This window comes from Oncorhynchus keta, chromosome 16, assembly GCF_023373465.1.
Source record: "Oncorhynchus keta strain PuntledgeMale-10-30-2019 chromosome 16, Oket_V2, whole genome shotgun sequence".
NCBI classification, from domain to species: domain Eukaryota; kingdom Metazoa; phylum Chordata; class Actinopteri; order Salmoniformes; family Salmonidae; genus Oncorhynchus; species Oncorhynchus keta.
Genome location: NC_068436.1, coordinates 11938854 through 11961644, shown reverse-complemented (window position 1 = coordinate 11961644; position 22791 = coordinate 11938854). Strand labels below are relative to the sequence as shown.

Here is a 22791-nt window from a genome sequence, read left to right as displayed (position 1 = left end):
GGTTCTGAATGTGTTAAGTATGGGTTCTGAATGTGTTAAGTATGGGGTTCTGAATGTGTTAAGTATGGGTTCTGAATGTGTTAAGAATGGGTTCTGAATGTGTTAAGTATGGGTTCTGAATGTGTTAAGTATGGGTTCTGAATGTGTTAAGAATGGGTTCTGAATGTGTTAAGTATGGGTTCTGAATGTGTTAAGTATGGGTTATGAATGTGTTAAGTATGGGTTCTGAATGTGTTAAGTATGGGTTCTGAATGTGTTAAGTATGGGTTCTGAATGTGTTAAGTATGGGTTCTGAATGTGTTAAGTATGGGGTTCTGAATGTGTTAAGTATGGGTTCTGAATGTGTTAAGAATGGGTTCTGAATGTGTTAAGTATGGGTTCTGAATGTGTTAAGTATGGATTCTGAATGTGTTAAGAATGGGTTCTGAATGTGTTAAGAATGGGTTCTGAATGTGTTAAGTATGGGTTCTGAATGTGTTAAGTATGGGTTATGAATGTGTTAAGTATGGGTTCTGAATGTGTTAAGTATGGGTTCTGAATGTGTTAAGTATGGGTTCTGAATGTGTTAAGTATGGGTTCTGAATGTGTTAAGTATGGGTTATGAATGTGTTAAGTATGGGTTCTGAATGTGTTAAGTATGGGTTCTGAATGTGTTAAGTATGGGTTCTGAATGTGTTAAGTATGGGTTCTGAATGTGTTAATTATGGGTTATGAATGTGTTAAGTATGGGTTCTGAATGTGTTAAGTATGGGTTCTGAATGTGTTAAGTATGGGTTATGAATGTGTTAAGAATGGGTTCTGAATGTGTTAAGTATGGGTTATGAATGTGTTAAGAATGGGTTATGAATGTGTTAAGTATGGGTTATGAATGTGTTAAGAATGGGTTATGAATGTGTTAAGTATGGGTTATGAATGTGTTAAGAATGGGTTATGAATGTGTTAAGTATGGGTTATGCATGTGTTTTGAATTCCTTTATGTAGGTACCCATCACATTAGGTAGTAGCAGATTTTCTGCTGAGGCCAGACAAAATTGATTCACTGTTTAACGGATTTTCCCCACAGAAAAGAGAGGCGAGCGAGAAAAAAAAAAAAAAAAATTAATAATAATTCAGGAGGATAAGGAATTACAAGACTTTACCACATTGTCCTTGGCTATATGGGCATGAACAATACGCAAAATATTCAATTTCAGACTGATTATCAGATTAACATCATTAATACACAAATGAACATTAATGAACATTATTCACATAGGATGTATAATATAATGCAATATTCTATCATATTCAAATATGATTGAAAAAAATAAAGTTATGAATGTATGAATGTTTTATCAGTGCATTCATCTGCTTAATTGTATAGCCTAACAAATTCAAGAATGATTAACTGTAAATAATTGTAATCAAATTCAAATGTTGATGCACAATAATGAGTTCATTACCTGAATGCATCTCTATAGCCGAGGCGTTGACAAAATAGTCATACACATATGATTAGGCCGCTCATAGAGTAAGGTCTGCCAAATGAATGTAGCAGTGGATAAAATACATCAATCCAGCCATACAGGATAACCTTTCATCATCATTAAAAAAATACATACATGCACAATTAGAAGCATCAATCTACATAGATCAAACGTGACCAAATGCGAGCCCAGTAACTTCTCACCGCCTCCTCCTTCGACTGTCTCGTCTGGCTGCCACGAATAGCCCCCACCTGCTGATCTGCACGAAGTGTGTGAGTGCCACTGGCGAAGCACTTTGCTCGGCGTGCTAGCTGTTCTTGACGGCGCATCATCTCCTCAAACGCATTCCGTCGTGGTGTTATCGGTACTTACATTTTACCGGTACTACCAGTAGTAAATTATAAATCGCCATTCAGCTGACACACTTTGATTCCATCAATCATTTTGACTTCAATTTGGCTGCACTGCGTCTTTGCTGATGAATGCCCTGATCTCCGATGCAATAACCATGAATTTAACCGAATGTTTGTTTATAATGAGGGACGTCCCACGTTTAACCTGGACACATAAATAGTAGGAATTTGCTCTTGCTTCAGCCTAGTAGGCGTGAGAGAGGAATTAAACATCTGCACGTCGACTTCAGGTGCCAGAGTGTGTGTTTCACTGTCCAATCCGAGGCTCGAACATGATCTGAGCGAGTGATCTGAGTTGGTTTGGTCTCTTGGAAAAGCCTCAAAAAAGAGCGGACAGTGCATTATAAACAGAGCATATATTGGCCAAAAAATAACACATCCGATTATTAGTATTTTTTTAAAAATTGGGGTGTTGAGAAAAGTGAGGCAGGGAATCCATTAAACAGTAATTCAACATTGTCCAGCCTAACCTACACTCTTAGGGGAAACAAGTGATATCTAAAAGGGTTCTTCAGCTGTCCCCATAGAAGAACCCTTCGAAGAACCCTTTTTGGTTCCAGGTAGAACCATTTTAGTTCCAAATAGAACCCTTTCGAGTTACATGTAGAACCCTTTACACAGAGGGTTCAACATGGAACCCATAATAGTTCTCCTTGGAACCAAAAAGGCTTTCCTATGGGGGCAGCCGAAGAACCGTTTTGGAACCCTTTTTTTCCTAAGTGTACATTCACATGTATCATGTCTGGACAAATCCTGTCAAGTGTCAAGTAAACTTGGCTCAGTGTTGAACCAGTCGTGCTGCAAATCCCTGGTGAGGAGAGAGAGAAAGAGAGGAGAGAGAGAGAGAGAGAGAGAGAGAGAGAGAGAGAGAGAGAGAGAGAGAGAGAGAGAGAGAGAGAGAGAGAGAGAGGAAAAAGAAAGAGAGAGAGGAAAAGAAGAGAGAGGAGAGAAAGAGAGAGAAGAGAGATGAGAAGGATGGAGAGAGAGGCATCTAGTTGGAGGAGAGGGAATGAAAGAATGAGCAAAAGGATAGAGACAAAACGAAGAAGGCCGACGGTTGCAAATTGGACATGTTTTAATTACGTCCTCCACCCCGGAGGTGCCAGGCTGCGGCGGCCGATGGGATCCCTCCTCTCCGTCGTGTCATATCCTCTCAGCCTTCCATCACAGCTTTTCTACGGCCCTGCCACTACACAACTCCATAACTCAACCCGACTGATGCCGTCGACTCAAGGCTTTTAACAATTCACCGCTCCACCTTGAGATTTACACAACATTGTGACACCCCCTGGCTTTATGTTTAATGACAGAAGATGAGAAGTGTCCCAGCTTAATTGAGGGTGTGGCAAAAAAAAGGGTTCCAAAAGAGTTCTTCAACTGTCCTCATAGGAGAACCCTTTTTAGTTCCAGGTTCCAGGAAGCACTCTTTTGGGTTCCATGTTCTACATAGAACTCAATAGGGTTCTACATGGAACCAACAGGGTTTTACCTGGAACCCCCAAAAATTGTTCAAATGGTTCTCCTATGGGGACAGCCGATGAACCCTTTTAGATTCTAGATAGCACCTTTTATTCTGAAGAGTGTCGTGGATTGAATGTTTCGAGTTGGGATAAGACTCGGGCCTATAGTCTATAGTCTGATTATGTGATTGATGATGCTTAGACCCACACCTCTTTAGGGTTTTTCACACTACTGAGCCGAACTGAGCTGAGCCGAACTGAGCTGAGCCAAACCAAGCTGTACTGACCTAGCCTGGTAATGAATCCACCATAGTTGATGGAATTATCTGAGCCCAGTTTGGTTAAGTTAGGTATTATAATGTGAAAAGGGCGTTAGTGGGATCCATACTGTACACACTCACCGTATAGAATAGAGGACGTTGCCGTTCTTGAATATTCTTAACAGCTTGTTGTCTGTGGTGACTTCGTGGAAATGGGCCCCTTTCTCGTTAGCGAAGAACAAGTCAGGTTTCCAGATAGAGTCCAACATAGAGGGGTCCAGGTCCAGAGAACCGTCAGGGTACTCTGTGTACGCTAACCTGGGGTCGTTCCACTTTTGACGGAGGAAGATGTTCACTCTGTAGTCCTAGTGGATGGAGGGAGGGAGAGGGGAGAGGGAGGGAGGGAGAGGGGAGAGGGAGCGAGGGGAGAGGGGAGAGGGAGGGAGGGAGGGAGGAAGGGAGAGGGGAGTGGGAGCAAGGGAGAGGGGAGAGGGGGCAAGAGGAGTAGGGAATTAGTGACAGGTTGTGATTTGCAGTTGACTGCAGGGTCTTAACATGGTACACTGAGCTACAGTACTGTGTCCTGCCCCTCTGCATTCATCACATTCCCCCAGAGGTCTGAGTTTAGGGTCCTCGTGATCCCAGCTGATGCTCATTGAGCAGGCACCACTGAACCAGGCATAGGGGCACCTACAGGGGCGCGAAGTCTGCATATGGTGGTGACACTTTGGGGACCCAAAGTCAGTACTGTATCCTCCCCTCTAAGGTCCTGGTGGTTCCTGCTGATGTTCAGAGTGCTGACATCAATGAACCAAGGCAGAGAGGACCATGAAGTCCCCATATGATGGGGACCAGGGGCGCAGATGCGTTGGATGCCTCTGGTGCTTCCGGGATCAACTCCCCTATTCTTTCAGTTCCTTTCCCTGTTCTCTGTGCTGTCGTCACTGTCACTTAGCCACACGCCACCGGTGCTTTCTAATAAAGCTGATGCTTTATATGGATTTGCTTCTTAAAAATGTCCCTTACATCTCTACGTCCGATTCCCCATAGTCCATGTTGCAGTGTACGGCCCTGTCCAGTTGAATTCGTGTATAGTACTGCACAGATTTGATGTTCCATAGGGGGAAAAGCCCTGTCAAAATTGACATGCCCTAAAGGCACTTCAGGTTAAAAATGTTTTAATGAATGCTCCAACAATAAACATCTGTTTCAGCCTTTGTTTACTTTCAACTAGGTGATATATATAAAAAAAATCATACTTCATTTTAGGGGATACATCAATCTAAATGGCCTTTTCTTTTTTACCAGTGTTGCTGAGCAAATACCAAGCTGTAATTACATATCTTGCAGCCGGGTGAAAACGCAAGACATTTTTTAATTTGCTTTTATTAGATTTTCCATTAACATTTAGAGTAGATGTTACATAAAGTGCAGTGGAGAGAAAAGGACAAGGCATCTGCTGTTTGGAGACAACGTCAGTACAGCAGCTCTCCTGCTATCAAACATATGGTGCACTATTACCATTAGCACTCATCACTTTAACGGGAATGACAATATCTATTCACTTGAGCTCGTTCAGAGCTGAAAAGGAAGACAGACCACTGAGAGTGACAGCTGGGAAAATTGGGATAGGTTTGATTAGGCATGACGGTGTTTGTTTTGTTCATGGTCCAGGGCCTGTGTAGTTATTCGTTTTCATAATGGTTAACGTTAGGACTCGGCGAGGGAGAGCTGATCCCAGATCAGTTGCTAACGGTAGTTCCACAATGTGTATACGTTCAGCAGCTGATCATGAATAATGACACTGACACAGACAGACTGAACAGGGTAACACACCTCACATTTGGGAGTTCACTTTTCATTGAACTGACACTGGCGCTCGCGAAAAAGCTGTGCGATTTCATCGCTTATTCAAAACATCCATTTTTTCTCTAATCTGTGATGGCGGACAGGGCCTCCAACCCATCTGGGAAATATCTAGCAGCGGTGATCGTCCCACATTTTTCTGCAATACTCAGTCGGTTTCTAGTCCTTCTTATAGAGACACACTAACATACTGTAGTCTATACGGGCCCCTTGAGGTCCTATGGTACACATACTGTAGTCTATACGGGCCCCTTGAGGTCCTATGGTACACATACTGTAGTCTATACGGTCCCCTTGAGGTCCTATGGTACACATACTGTAGTCTATATGGGCACCTTGAGGTCCTATGGTAAACATACTGTAGTCTATACGGTCCCCTTGAGGTCCTATGGTACACATACTGTAGTCTATATGGGCACCTTGAGGTTCTATGGTAAACATACTGTAGTCTATATGGGTCCCTTGAGGTCCTATGGTAAACATACTGTAGTCTATACGGGCCCCTTGAGGTCCTATGGTAAACATACTGTAGTCTATACGGGCCCCTAGAGGTCCTATGGTACACATACTGTAGTCTATACGGGCCCCTTGAGGTCCTATGGTACACATACTGTAGTCTATACAGGCACCTTGAGGTTCTATGGTAAACATACTGTAGTCTATACGGGAACCTTGAGGTCCTATGCTAAACATACTGTAGTCTATACAGGCACCTTGAGGTTCTATGGTAAACATACTGTAGTCTATACGGGAACCTTGAGGTCCTATGCTAAACATACTGTAGTCTATACGGGCCCCTTGAGGTCCTATGCTAAACATACTGTAGTCTATACGGGCACCTTGAGGTCCTATGGTAAACATACTGTGGTCTATACGGGAACCTTGAGGTCCTATGCTAAACATACTGTAGTCTATACGGGAACCTTGAGGTCCTATGCTAAACATACTGTAGTCTATACGGGCCCCTTGAGGTCCTATGCTAAACATACTGTAGTCTATACGGGCCCCTTGAGGTCCTATGGTAAACATACTGTGGTCTATACGGGAACCTTGAGGTCCTATGCTAAACATACTGTAGTCTATACGGGCACCTTGAGGTCCTATGGTAAACATACTGTGGTCTATACGGGCCCCTTGAGGTCCTATGGTACACATACTGTAGTCTATACAGGCACCTTGAGGTTCTATGGTAAACATACTGTAGTCTATACGGGCCCCTTGAGGTCCTATGGTAAACATACTGTAGTCTATACGGGCCCCTTGAGGTCCTATGCTAAACATACTGTAGTCTATACAGGCACCTTGAGGTCCTATGCTAAACATACTGTGGTCTATACGGGAACCTTGAGGTCCTATGCTAAACATACTGTAGTCTATACAGGCACCTTGAGGTCCTATGGTAAACATACTGTGGTCTATACGGGCCCCTTGAGGTCCTATGCTAAACATACTGTAGTCTATACAGGCACCTTGAGGTTCTATGGTAAACATACTGTAGTCTATACGGGCACCTTGAGGTTCTATGGTAAACATACTGTAGTCTATACGGGCCCCTTGAGGTCCTATGGTAAACATACTGTAGTCTATACGGGCCCCTTGAGGTCCTATGCTAAACATACTGTAGTCTATACAGGCACCTTGAGGTTCTATGGTAAACATACTGTAGTCTATACGGGCCCCTTGAGGTCCTATGGTAAACATACTGTAGTCTATACGGGCCCCTTGAGGTCCTATGCTAAACATACTGTAGTCTATACGGGCCCCTTGAGGTCCTATGCTAAACATACTGTAGTCTATACGGGCCCCTTGAGGTCCTATGGTAAACATACTGTAGTCTATACGGGCCCCTTGAGGTCCTATGCTAAACATACTGTAGTCTATACGGGCCCCTTGAGGTCCTATGCTAAACATACTGTAGTCTATACGGGCCCCTTGAGGTCCTATGGTAAACATACTGTAGTCTATACGGGCCCCTTGAGGTCCTATGCTAAACATACTGTAGTCTATACAGGCACCTTGAGGTTCTATGGTAAACATACTGTAGTCTATACGGGCCCCTTGAGGTCCTATGGTAAACATACTGTAGTCTATACGGGCCCCTTGAGGTCCTATGCTAAACATACTGTAGTCTATACAGGCACCTTGAGGTCCTATGCTAAACATACTGTGGTCTATACGGGAACCTTGAGGTCCTATGGTAAACATACTGTGGTCTATACGGGCACCTTGAGGTCCTATGCTAAACATACTGTAGTCTATACAGGCACCTTGAGGTCCTATGGTAAACATACTGTGGTCTATACGGGCCCCTTGAGGTCCTATGGTACACATACTGTAGTCTATACAGGCACCTTGAGGTTCTATGGTAAACATACTGTAGTCTATACGGGCCCCTTGAGGTCCTATGGTAAACATACTGTAGTCTATACGGGCCCCTAGAGGTCCTATGGTACACATACTGTAGTCTATACGGGCCCCTTGAGGTCCTATGGTACACATACTGTAGTCTATACAGGCACCTTGAGGTTCTATGGTAAACATACTGTAGTCTATACGGGAACCTTGAGGTCCTATGCTAAACATACTGTAGTCTATACAGGCACCTTGAGGTTCTATGGTAAACATACTGTAGTCTATACGGGAACCTTGAGGTCCTATGCTAAACATACTGTAGTCTATACGGGCCCCTTGAGGTCCTATGCTAAACATACTGTAGTCTATACGGGCACCTTGAGGTCCTATGGTAAACATACTGTAGTCTATACGGGCACCTTGAGGTCCTATGCTAAACATACTGTAGTCTATACGGGCCCCTTGAGGTCCTATGCTAAACATACTGTAGTCTATACGGGCACCTTGAGGTCCTATGCTAAACATACTGTAGTCTATACGGGCACCTTGAGGTCCTATGGTAAACATACTGTGGTCTATACGGGAACCTTGAGGTCCTATGGTAAACATACTGTGGTCTATACGGGCCCCTTGAGGTCCTATGGTACACATACTGTAGTCTATACGGGAACCTTGAGGTCCTATGCTAAACATACTGTAGTCTATACGGGCCCCTTGAGGTCCTATGCTAAACATACTGTAGTCTATACGGGCACCTTGAGGTCCTATGGTAAACATACTGTGGTCTATACGGGAACCTTGAGGTCCTATGGTAAACATACTGTGGTCTATACGGGCACCTTGAGGTCCTATGCTAAACATACTGTAGTCTATACGGGAACCTTGAGGTCCTATGGTAAACATACTGTGGTCTATACGGGAACCTTGAGGTCCTATGGTAAACATACTGTGGTCTATACGGGAACCTTGAGGTCCTATGGTAAACATACTGTGGTCTATACGGGCACCTTGAGGTCCTATGCTAAACATACTGTAGTCTATACGGGAACCTTGAGGTCCTATGCTAAACATACTGTGGTCTATACGGGCCCCTTGAGGTCCTATGGTAAACATACTGTGGTCTATACGGGCCCCTTGAGGTCCTATGCTAAACATACTGTAGTCTATACGGGCCCCTTGAGGTCCTATGGTAAACATACTGTGGTCTATACGGGAACCTTGAGGTCCTATGGTAAACATACTGTGGTCTATACGGGAACCTTGAGGTCCTATGGTAAACATACTGTGGTCTATACGGGAACCTTGAGGTCCTATGGTAAACATACTGTGGTCTATACGGGAACCTTGAGGTCCTATGGTAAACATACTGTGGTCTATACGGGAACCTTGAGGTCCTATGGTAAACATACTGTGGTCTATACGGGAACCTTGAGGTCCTATGGTAAACATACTGTAGTCTATACGGGAACCTTGAGGTCCTATGGTAAACATACTGTGGTCTATACGGGCACCTTGAGGTCCTATGGTAAACATACTGTAGTCTATACGGGAACCTTGAGGTCCTATGGTAAACATACGGTGGTCTATACGGGCACCTTGAGGTCCTATGGTATACTTGTCTCTCTAGTCTACCATGTCCCTCTAGTCTACCATGTGACCATGTCCCTCTAGTCTACCATGTGACCATGTCACTCTAGTCTACCATGTGACCATGTCCCTCTAGTCTACCACGTGACTCTAGTCTACCATGTGACCATGTCCCTCTAGTCTACCATGTGACCATGTCCCTTTAGTCTACCATGTGACCATGTCCCTCTAGTCTACCATGTGACCATGTCCCTTTAGTCTACCATGTGACCATGTCCCTCTAGTCTACCACGTGACCATGACTCTAGTCTACCATGTGACTCTAGTCTACCATGTGATTCTAGTCTACCATGTGACTCTAGTCTACCATGTGACTCTATGGCTCTAGTCTAGCATGTGACTCTATGGCTCTAGTCTAGCATGTGACTCTAGTCTACCATGTGACCATGTCCCTCTAGTCTACCATGTGACCATGTCCCTCTAGTCTACCATGTGACCATGTCCCTCTAGTCTACCATGTGACCATGTCCCTCTAGTCTACCATGTGACCATGTCCCTCTAGTCTACCATGTGACCATGTCCCTCTAGTCTACCATGTGACTCTAGTCTACCATGTGACCATGTACCTCTAGTCTACCATGTGACTCTAGTCTACCATGTGACCATGTCCCTCTAGTCTACCATGTGACCATGTCCCTCTAGTCTACCATGTGACTCTAGTCTACCACGTGACTCTATGGCTCTAGTCTAGCATGTGACTCTAGTCTACCATGTGACCATGTCCCTCTAGTCTACCATGTGACCATGTCCCTCTAGTCTACCATGTGACCATGTCCCTTTAGTCTACCATGTGACCATGTCCCTCTAGTCTACCACGTGACCATGACTCTAGTCTACCATGTGACTCTAGTCTACCATGTGATTCTAGTCTACCATGTGATTCTAGTCTACCATGTGACTCTAGTCTACCATGTGACTCTAGTCTACCACGTGACTCTATGGCTCTAGTCTAGCATGTGACTCTAGTCTACCATGTGACCATGTCCCTCTAGTCTACCATGTGACCATGTCCCTCTAGTCTACCATGTGACCATGTCCCTTTAGTCTACCATGTGACCATGTCCCTCTAGTCTACCACGTGACCATGACTCTGGTCTACCATGTGACTCTAGTCTACCATGTGATTCTAGTCTACCATGTGACTCTAGTCTACCATGTGACTCTAGTCTACCATGTGACTCTAGTCTACCACGTGACTCTATGGCTCTAGTCTAGCATGTGACTCTAGTCTACCATGTGACCATGTCCCTCTAGTCTACCATGTGACCATGTCCCTCTAGTCTACCATGTGACCATGTCCCTCTAGTCTACCATGTGACCATGTCCCTCTAGCCTACCATGTGACCATGTCCCTCTAGTCTACCATGTGACCATGTCCCTCTAGTCTACCATGTGACCATGTCCCTCTAGTCTACCATGTGACTCTAATCTACCATGTGTCACTACTGTCTACCATGTGACCATGTCCCTCTAGTCTACCATGTGACCATGTCCCTCTAGTCTACCATGTGACCATGTCCCTCTAGTCTACCATGTGACCATGTCCCTCTAGTCTACCATGTCCCTCTAGTCTACCATGTGACCATGTCCCTCTAGTCTACCATGTGACCATGACCCTCTAGTCTACCATGTGACCATGTCCCTCTAGTCTACCATGTGACCATGTCCCTCTAGTCTACCATGTCCCTCTAGTCTACCATGTGACCATGTCCCTCTAGTCTACCATGTGACCATGACTCTAGTCTACCATGTGACCATGTCCCTCTAGTCTACCACGTGACTCTAGTCTACCATGTGACCATGTCCCTCTAGTCTACCATGTCCCTCTAGTCTACCATGTGACCATGTCCCTCTAGTCTACCATGTGACCATGACTCTAGTCTACCATGTGACCATGTCCCTCTAGTCTACCATGTGACCATGACTCTAGTCTACCATGTGACCATGTCCCTCTAGTCTACCATGTGACCATGACTCTAGTCTACCATGTGACCATGTCCCTCTAGTCTACCATGTGACCATGACTCTAGTCTACCATGTGACCATGTCCCTCTAGTCTACCATGTGACCATGACTCTAGTCTACCATGTGACCATGTCCCTCTAGTCTACCATGTGACCATGACTCTAGTCTACCATGTGACCATGTCCCTCTAGTCTACCATGTGACCATGTCCCTCTAGTCTACCATGTGACCATGACTCTAGTCTACCATGTGACCATGTCCCTCTAGTCTACCATGTGACCATGTCCCTCTAGTCTACCATGTCCCTCTAGTCTACCATGTGACCATGTCCCTCTAGTCTACCATGTGACCATGACTCTAGTCTACCATGTGACCATGTACCATACCACTGTTGCCGCTTTAATAAACAAGCGCAAAACTGGAAGGAAAAAACAGTCAACCACTCTAGATAATTAGTCATCCTCCTGTCAAGAATGTTGCTTACATAATTCACAGCCCTAAATGTTACTCACAGGTTAGGCGGATCTCAGAGGACACACACACTTAGATCTCAACATGGTACCCAATACCCCCTCAACCACAACTCCCTACATACCTCTGCTATCGTTGTGAGCGCCTTTCCATGTATGTGTCCCAGTGAGGACCACGGCTCATGGCTGTGGCCACAGCAGCACATACGGGTTTAGTGGAGCATGGGTAATCTGTGGTATAAGCAGGAAGAACCACCGGACGCAGTGGAACCACCAGACACAGTGGAACTCTCTCCTGGGAAGCCTCCTATGTAACTGCATCACTGACTTTGATGACTGACTGGAAGGCACAGCACTCACAGATTGACCTGCTGACCTGAACTAACAACACTTAACTTAAGGAAAGAAGTCAAAGAGCAAATCAATCCTAACTAGGGCCAGGAGTTTTTCCAGGTCAGGTCACACGGTCAGGGAAAACGTGTGCCCTATCATAACAAACAAGCCAACCATACTTTCATGGTTGTAAGCTAGGGCACATGTTGCTAGAAGTGGTCGATTCCAGAACTCAACTGATGATGCAAGCCTCGACTTATGTAGCATGACATCATATACACTGAGTGTACAAAACATTAGGAATTGCTTCCTATAATTGAGTTTTGCACTCAGAACAGCCTCAATACGTTGAGGCATTGACTCTACAAGGTGTCTAAAGCGTTCCGTAGGGATGCTGGCCCGTGTTGACTCCAATGCTTCCCACAGTTGTGTCAAGTTGGCTGGATGTCCTCTGGGTGGTGGACCATTCTTGATACACATGGGAAACTGTTGAGTGTGAAAAAACCCAGCAGCGTTGCAATTCCTGACACACTCAAATCGCTACGTCTGGCACCTACTACCACACCCCGTTCAAAGACATTTAAATATTTTGTCTTGCCCATTCACCCTCTGAATGACTGTCCTACAGTATATCTAGAAGATAAGACAGCTCAGGAAATATTGATGTTATTTTAGGACTGTGACAAAGTCTGGGGAGAGGCTCAGTGAGGCAGAGTAAAACTAGTTTTTATTCCATAATTGACCAACAGAAATGCTTACAAATATCAAAGGCAATCTTAAACTGAGCCGTTCAGCCCCAACATGTCAGCTGTCAGCTGTCTGCTGTCCTCTCCCTCGCCCCCTCCTCAAATGGGAGCAACAGCAGCAGCCTAATAAACAGTTGGGGCTGCTTGTCCAGCCAATCACACACTTGATTGACTCTTGCGTGGCAAGAGGGCTTGTCTCCTCCAGTGCCACATGGACACAGATGCAGAAGGCCGACATAAGTGGATGCGGAGGATTGGGACGCAGCCCATGCAAAGAAACTGATATCTCTAGCTTGAACTGATGGCTTTTGATGGGTATTTTTTGAATTATGTTACCTAGAATGATGCAGTGGTCCAACATGAACACAGCCACCGTCTTTAATGTGGTCACTATAGCTTGGTACTATAGGATTGACCACTGAGCTTTAATCTCAGATCTGATCTGTCTAACCAACCGTCGTTGGTTGAGATGAGAGGGGAGAGGATGGACACACACACCACACACACACACACGCCATAGTAAATAATACGTGGCAGTGTGTAGCCTCCCCCTTTGTACTCTATGACACAATGTTTCCATCCATCACTGACAGCAGTTCAATCCCCATGTCAAAGCAGCACTGTGCTATCAGAAGTTATGTCACAGTCAGAAAGGCTTGTCGTCTGGTCTGCTGCTTGCTGCGAAGGAATCAGAGCCACACAGAGTCAGAGTCCTTTTCAAATCTAATCATATCAGACCCAGAAAGGAATGCATCAAATCTTTGTATGTCTCCCTTGTAAGTCTCTAACAGAATTCTCCTATCCACTCTCTCCCTGTAGCTCAAACAGACTTAACCCACCCACTCTCGGTCTGTCTCTGAATGAAACCTTTTCCCTGTGATGGGCCATGAGCAACGCCTTGCGGGTCAGGCCTTAGTGCTCTTCAGTAAATTCCCTCCCTCCCTCCCTCCCTCCCTCCCTCCCTCCCTCCCTCCCTCCCTCCCTCCCTCCCTCCCTCCCTCCCTCCCTCCGACCAATGTTACATCATCTCCCTGTGTGTGGAGGAGGACAGATGGTGATGGTGGGAGTAGGGCTGCTGCTGCCCCTGAGCCTCTCTAAACCAGCGGTGACATACGGAGGAGAATGATCCTCCTCTCCTGTCTTTTTCTCTCTCAATTGTTTTCCTTTCTCTCCAGCATGGCCCCTCTGTCCTTCACCACCATATCCCCTCTACCCCCACAGCCACACTGGACTCTGAAGTCCCTCCATTTTCTCACTCTTTCCATATCTTGCAGTTCCATGCTATCCCTCTTCAAATATATTGGAGACCTCCACATCGTCCTCGTTCACCATCAGACTTATCACTCCATCATTCCCAAATGATGCCTACTGCTAAGAAATGGAAAGAGTTGTGTTCACTTCTGTTTTCTCACCGAGCTTCAGATGACTTCATCATCATTTGGCACCTTTGTACACCCCATGAAGGGGTACTCATACAAACCCCACATTATAAAAACTAAATCACTCATATCCATGTCACTTCTCATTATAGACTTGCAAAACAGAGTCAAAGCCAGTGAGACAATTCTAACCCTTTATGGGTCGTAGTAAAAACATTTCCATCTACATTGACTCATAAGAAACGTCCCAGAGTCCAAGAACCACTTCAAGCCAATTAGTCTTTTAAATCATCTTTACGTCCAGCTTCACTGACCACATTCCGTTTGGGTGTATTGATTATTTCATCTCGAGGGAAAGATAGAGAGATCTCTACTTCTACAACCACCACTGGGTCTGTGGTTCCTAAGGTAGTTCTGTAATTGCTGAATGATTTGTGAGGTGCCTGCTGGTTGGGTATCTATAAAGCAGGAAGCCTCGCAGTGGTGTGTGTGTGTGTGTTCTGCTTGTCTCATCACTGGTAATGACTTGTAAGCCTGTTTGTCAGCTCCCTGAGGCTATGACTTATTCAGATGGGGACGGGGAGGCAGGCGACAGGGCTTTGTGTGTGTGTGTGTGTGTGTGTGTGAGTGTGAGTGTGAGTGTGAGTGAGTGAGAGAGAGAGAGAGAGAGAGAGAGAGAGAGAGAGAGAGAGAGAGAGAGAGAGAGAGAGAGAGAGAGAGAGAGAGAGAGAGAGAGAGAGAGAGAGAGAGTGAGTGAGTGAGTGAGTGAGTGAGTGAGTGAGTGAGTGAGTGAGTGACAAGTGCAAAGTTAACGCTGGCAGACTGACACAGATGTCCCCTCTTCACATCCACTGTGTGTGGTGTGTGTGTGAGAGTGTGTGCATGCGTGCCTATGCCATTGTGTCTGTGCCTTTCAGTAGTCATTCAAAGCCTTGCTCCAGGGGATCCGTTGTCTAGTCCTTTAACTCCATTCCCCATCCAAACCCATCAACTTCATCTCTGATCCACGTCACAGACACAGGTTAAAATAACACCTTCCTCTTTAAGGAACAACCTTTCCATCAGGCACGTTCATGATCTCATTCAAATAGTAAACACCCTCTTAGAAAACTATGTCTTATTCAGGGGGATGTTTATTGTTTCAGTAAAGTACCCTCAATAATAGCTTAATGGTGCTTGTTCAATTCATCCCTTCAGTGGGAGAGGAAGGGAAATGGATTCTTACTTAAGAGATTCTCCCCAGGAGAGAGTGGAGAAGAGGTCTGAGAGATGCTTGGCCCGGGAAACACGCTGCGTTATGATGTTTCCTCGTCCACATTATCAGTGTGTGTGTGTGTGTGTGTGTGTGTGTGTGTGTGTGTGTGTGTGTGTGTGTGTGTGTGTGTGTGTGTGTGTGTGTGTGTGTGTGTGTGTGTGTGTGTGTGTGTGTGTGTGTGTGTGTGTGTGTGTGACAAAGTGAGCTGGTAACACGCTGGCACGCGAAACACACACTACCCCATGTTACACACACACACTACCCCCACCCTGTCACGTAGTTTGTCATCGTTTGGCAATGCTACCCTTTGGAATTCATTGACTTTCAAATATGTGTTTGACATTGACTGGAATGAAGGCAGTAAATGTATTTATATGAATGCATGAATATATACGTACCATTGTAGTCTCAGCTATGGAGCCAAAGCTGTTGATGAATATATTGCATGATACGTTCACGGGAGGACCTAGACAGAGGAAAATAGCATCAGGAAATATGATATAGCTTCAAAGTAGTTTAAGACAGGTAGGCATAGAAACACATACACATACTCAATGTCTTTGAGAAACATGGCTCTTCACTTAAACCCCTCCATGAATATTTAAAACTGTGGTTCCCATCAACCCATGCCACGATGGCCTTATACATGATGTAACAGAATAGATCCTGCACAGCCTTGTAGCCCTGGAGGCATTCATATATCTTAATCTACTTCCCATTCTTGATAAATGATCTGTTTTTCCCCTCAAAACAAAATACATGCTAACCTACAGGCGTGGGATCTTAATTTGATCAGCTGTTGCAGGAAAACTTTCCCACTATGCAGGAAATGTAAAACTTGTAGTTCTTCAAATGTGTTTTGTCTCTGCCAAGAAGTTTCCTTTCGTTTGAAAGTGTGTTTCTTAAGTCCTTTGTTGCTGTTGTAATTCATTTTTTTCAGTCATGTTTTTTTCCAAATCATATTTTGAATAACTTTCTCCTGTGTCACTTTGCTTGGACTGCGAAAAGTCATCAGTCAAAAGGAGGGTGTCTTGTCCTGCTCCTGCATTTATCCCACTCATCAGCAACAGAGCATTGTGGTAGGCGCATGTCCGACATCAATTTGTACACAATTACAATGATAATTCAATATTACATTTCAGAAAATGTTATACAACAAACTATGGTGTAATGGAATGTTTTTGCCTTGTGTTGTAGGTTTTGTGGGTTTTGACCCATCATGTAGGTGTCCTAAACAGTCATACAATGCAATACATGTCACAACAGGTCTAAATATACAGTATGTGTCATGACAGTGTTATGACAAGTTATGTCAGCTGTTATGACATATTATCATATGGTTATGACCATGTGACAACATGTTATGACGCTGGATGTCAAGTGAAGTGTTGCCAAAATGTCAGACTTGATTTTCCCTTAAGACAAATGTCTAAACCCTTACAAAAATGTCCATGAATTATAAATCCACATAATAATTCACATTTCCTGTTGCTGCAGGATTATTTCCCTGCTGTAGCAAACGGACTCAAATTAAGATCCTACATTGACATCTGACAACATAATGTGCTTTTACGACATTAGCAGTCATTTTCATTTCATCATTTCACATTTCTCCATTCAAGACGATTGGCATGTCTTAAGGACAAAGTCCTTTCACTGTTGCATGACTGTACGTGACCAGCATAGAAACTGTGGCCATGCTTTCTACACTACAATAGAAACAGCAATACACTTGGAGCAGCATGTACAGTGATGTCAGTAAGTGGTTAGTGCATGTCAAATCAAACATGACAGGTATGTTTTTTCCTAGGAGTCTAGTTGTCAAGCAGAGCCGGGCGATCCGTATTCCCGTGGCTTTCTGCGTTCTGTGACTCTGTCATCGACAATGATGACAAAAGGAGAGATAAGGGAGAGTGTGGGTTTTTCACTTTGCTGTGTGTGTGTGTGTGTGTGTGTGTGTGTGTGTGTGTGTGTGTGTGTGTGTGTGTGTGTGTGTGTGTGTGTGTGTGTGTGTGTGTGTGTGTGTGTGTGTGTGTGTGTGTGTGTGTGTGTGTGTGTGTGTGTGTGTGTGTGTGTGTGTGTGTTTCTCTCTGCCGGTCCAACTGAACACTCCACTGACCACTCCATCCCATTTCCCCTTCCTGCTCAAATGTGTGGATGGATGTGGCCACATGTGGCAACCACGACTGATAGATCACATACCCTGTGGATGGTCCTATTTTTCAGCTGAATCCCAATTTGATTGGCTAACAAACCCTTCTCTAGACCATGGCCTTATCACAAGCATCCTATCATGGACACTTTCTTTACTCATTGTATTGAACATGGCCTACATGATGTCAATCAGGACAGCTCAGAACAGAGTGTGATGGCAAGCTTTCGTGGACGGCCTTCTACTCCTACTTCTTTTTGGGTAGTCACGGCAACACCAATCTGACTCGTATCTCTGTGTTTGCCAAGCTAAAAAGTGACAAACAGAAACATAACGTGTCTTTTACTTCCAGACAGACCATTCTGTTAACTCACATCTCTGCCATGAGGGACAGGACCAGGGCTGGAGGCAGTCGGTCCCTGGGCCTGGCCAGCAGTATGGTAAACAGTAGAACCGAGGGGACTAAACGGGAGAGTAAACACCGTCTGTTCTGACTCCATTTTAGGAGCTGTTCACTGCGGCCTCAGTCAGCAGCTAACGGCCACCTGACGTTGTGATGTTGGATGTTACTTGTAAGACGGTACATAACGAAAGGATTTTGGGGGTGATATGGGAACTTTATTCTGGAAAGTATTATTGTGGACATTCATGTAAATACATCACATCAGGCGATGAACCGAGGATGAACTGACTTGCTCATTGGGTAAAGAGGAAAGTTACATTTAATGTTTGGCCTGAATTTAACTTGTAACTGCCAGTTCTACTTTTGGCCAGAAACAAACTGTAGGCCCATACTGTACCTTTAAAGTTGGGTCTAATCCTGGCATCGTAGCCAGAGGTTCTCCCCATGAGTTTGTCCAAGAAGTCGGAGGGTGATGGAGGATGCACTGCTCTCCCCCGAGGACTCTCTGGCTCTTTAGACGCCACCAGACTAAAAGAGAGAGAGAGAGAGAGAGAGAGAGAGAGAGAGACAGAGACAGAGGGAGAGTGACAGAGAGAGAGTGACAGAGAGAGAGTGACAGAGAGAGAGAGAGAGTGACAGAGAGAGAGAGAGTGACAGAGAGAGAGAGAGAGTGACAGAGAGAGAGTGACAGAGAGAGAGAGAGTGACAGAGAGAGAGAGAGAGTGACAGAGAGAGAGAGAGAGTGACAGAGAGAGAGAGAGTGACAGAGAGTGAGAGTGAGAGTGAGAGAGAGTGAGAGAGAGAGAGAGAGAGAGAGAGAGAGAGAGAGAGAGAGAGAGAGAGAGAGAGAGAGAGAGAGAGAGAGAGAGGGAGAGGGAGAGGGAGAGGGAGAGGGAGAGGGAGAGGAGAGGGAGACAGACAGACAGACAGACAGACAGACAGACAGACAGACAGACAGACAGACAGACAGACAGACAGACAGACAGACAGACAGACAGACAGACAGACAGACAGACAGACAGACAGACAGACAGACAGACAGACAGACAGACAGACAGACAGACAGACAGACAGACAGACAGACAGACAGACAGACAGACAGACAGACAGACAGACAGACAGACAGACAGACAGACAGACAGACAGACAGACAGACAGACAGACAGACAGACAGACAGAGAGAGAGAGAGAGAGAGAGAGAGAGAGAGAGAGAGAGAGAGAGAGAGAGAGAGAGAGAGAGAGAGAGAGAGAGAGAGAGAGAGAGAGAGAGAGAGAGAGAGAGAGAAGAGGCACACAGATAAAATACAGACTTTAGTGAAATGTGCAGCAGAGTTAACCCAGGCCATTAATGTACACACTAACACTAATGTCCCCTGACATCATAATGCATATTCAGGACTTCTCTTTTGTGGCCGAAGTAGCGGAGGCTGAAGAAATGTATTTAGATTCCCAGAGAGAGAAGGAGAGGGGTAGAGAGAGGGAGGGAGAGAGATGGAGAGAGAAAGAGATAGTGAGGGACAGATGGAGAGAGAGAGAGAGAAAGACAGAGTGGCTGACCAGACAGATATAGGAACCATCTAATATTGAATGTGTGTGTTAATTATAGAGTTCCTCTCGCAGGACTTTCCCTGTATCAATACAATAAATGGCTATATATGTTGCGGTATCATTATAGCAAACCTCAATCTGTTCATTTAGATACAACAGCTGAATATAACAGGGGTCTTTCGTGGCACCAATAACGCTCCACACTAAATATTTGAACATGGCTGAAATATAAATAGCTGTCGATACGAATTTCCTAAAGGCAAAAAACGAAAAGGTTAAAATGACATTTGATACGGCATCCTAGACCTCCCATCCACTAAAAGTCCTTATTCATTATCCAGAGAGAAGCTCAGGGGAGGACACACTTATTTACCATGCATTGGATTGGGACCCGTTGTCTAATGTTGTTCCCTGTATTGCTAAACCCCAATCCCTGAGAGAATGCCTGGGTAACTCGTCAAATATGCTCAAGTATGTTGTGCTATAGCCCAGAGCAAACGGCATACACAACCCTCATCTTGTCTTTTTAGACAGAGTTTTGGCATGGGGATTTGAAAACATACAAAATAAAAAATGTAAAAAAGACAAGATAGCTTTGTAACGAATAAAAAACAACTGTTGACAGCGAGAGGACCAAAACATAAACAGTGATTAAACTCCAAGACTCTCTTCCTCCCTAGCCCATCACAATGCCAGCACAACGGTCCTCCATCAAGTATTTATTCACAGCTGTCAACCCACGTTGGCAGGGAAAGTAAAACCCTGCTAGAGGGAGGGACTGCGAGACTGCGAGTCATTATGGTATAGCCCCGATAGCCCAATGACTAATTAAAACATCAAAGCCTGGGATCTTCTCGCTCTTTCTCTCTTCTAAGGAAAATTACAGGTAGTAGAAGAATATAAAGTCTTCTCGTAAGTGAGCTGGGCCCGTGTAGGAATTATTAAATAATGTGAGCCACAATACAGTCAGTCTTCGTTTCTTATTTCATCCCCGATTTTAACGTGTTGGTTCGGTAGCTCCCAGCGGTACCCGTACATTTATCCTGCTGTGACTCCACCCCCTTTGCTTTAAGCAGACACAGCATGTAGTTGCCTCTCACTCCCCCAGTGGATTACATGTTAGACGGTGCTACCGGTGCTCTCTTTAAGCCCTTACACCTGGGACAAGGCAAGCAGTTTTTTCCTGGAAAGTTGTAAAAATCAGATGTGCTTTAAACCTGGTTATTGGAGACCCCCAGGGTGAACAGGTTATGTTCCTGCCTTGCACTAAGGCTGCGTCGACACAGGCAACCTGATTCGGATCTTTTTTTTCTCCACTAATTGGTCTTTTGACCAATTAAATCAGCTCTGACAAAGATCTGACGTGATTGATCAAAAGACCAATTAGCGGAAAAAGATCAGAATTGGGCTGCCTGTGTAACCAGACCTTCTCATCGGATACAAATACAGACAGTGAAAGTGGCAGTAAAATAGTTAAAAAATATCAAACATTAATTTTCAAATTGCATGACCACATAACATAGCTTCCTTACGACTAAGTAGGGTGTAAGTGGTGTGAAATCTTACACTGTCTGACTTCACAGAGACATCTAGACTGACTCATTTCAGTGTTAGAAACCAGGCATAATGCCATGCTGTCTGCATGCCGTGGACAAAACAAAAACAAGCCGGTTGAAAATGAAAACAATAATTACCAAAGGGGATTTAGGTCAAGAAGAACAACATTTTCCCCCGGCTGAATATACAATATGAAAAGGGGAAACATTTGGAATATTTGAAACAAACAAAACGTTGCCAGCCTTAATGAACTCAAAAGAACCAGACATACAGAACAGTACGGCAACGGAACGTGATTGGTCAATTTCACATGGCCTCAATTGTGAAATATAATTTGTGCTCAGTTACCAGTTATAGTGTACATGAGCACTTATATGCCGTGAAATTAAAAATAGTTTTTTCCTGGTCGGGTCACGGGGTCAGGGAAAAATGAGGGCACAAAGTAGGGATAGACATTTACAGCTCTAATAATAAGCCACAGAAAACATTCCCCAAATGTTATTATTTTCATTTCCACATACTCCACATATCTACTGATAGTATTTAAATCAAAGTTGATCAAATCAAACTTTATTTGTCACCTGCGCCGAATACAATGTGTGTAGACCTTACCGTGAAATGCTTACTTACAAGCCCTTAACCAATAGTGCAGTTCAAGAAAGAGTTAAGAAAATATTTACCAAATAAACTACAATATAAAATAATAAAAAGTAACGCAATAAAATAACAATAACAAGGCTATATATAGGGAGTACCGGTACCGAGTCAATGTGCGGGGGGACAGGTTAGTCGGGGTAATTTGTACATGGAGGTAGGGGTGAAGTGACTATGCATAGATAATAAACAGTGAGTAGCAGCAGTGTAAAAACAAATGTGGGGGTGTCAATGTAAATTATCCGGTGGCTATTTGGTTAATTGTTCAGCAGGCTTTAGAATCTGTTTAGGAGCCTTTTGGACCTAGTCTTGGCGCTCCGGTACCGCTTGCCTTGCGGTAGCAGAGAAAACAGTCTATGACTTGGGTGACTGGAGTCTGACAATTTTGGGGGATTTCCTCTGACACCGCCTAGTATATAGGTTCTGGATGTCAGGAAGCTTGGCCCAGTGATGTCCTGGGCCATACGCACTACCCTCTGTAGCGCCTTGTTACCATGCCAGGTGGTGATACAACCGGTCAGGATGCTCTTGATGGTGCAGCTGTATAACTTTTTGAGGATCTGGGGACCCATGCCAAGTCTTTTTAGTCTCCAGAGGGGGAGAAGATGTTGTCGTGCCCTCTTCACGACTGTCTTGGTGTGTTAGGACCATGACCATCCTTGGTGATGTGGACACCAAGGAACATGAAACTCTCAACCTGCTCCACTACAGCCTTTTCCTATAGTTATGTAGTCCACAATCAGCTCCTTTGTCTTGCTCACATTGACGAAGAGGTTGTTGTCCTGGCACCACACTGCCAGGTTTCTGATCTCCTCCCTATAGGCTGTCTCATCGTTGCCGGTGATCGTCAGCAAACTGTCGTCAG

General features: G+C 44.7%; 1 protein-coding gene across 1 annotated transcript in view; it reads right to left on the bottom strand.

Annotated features, from left to right (window-relative positions):
- Positions 1-22791, bottom strand: part of LOC118395559 (glycine receptor subunit alpha-3-like) — a 118576-nt gene that overhangs the window by 48737 nt on the left and 47048 nt on the right. The window contains exons 2-4 of the mRNA XM_052464684.1: positions 18565-18695; positions 16011-16078; positions 3741-3964 (exon numbers count right to left, since the gene is read on the bottom strand). Coding sequence (XP_052320644.1) covers positions 3741-3964; positions 16011-16078; positions 18565-18695 — 423 coding nt within the window. The remainder of the gene's footprint in view (positions 1-3740; positions 3965-16010; positions 16079-18564; positions 18696-22791) is intronic.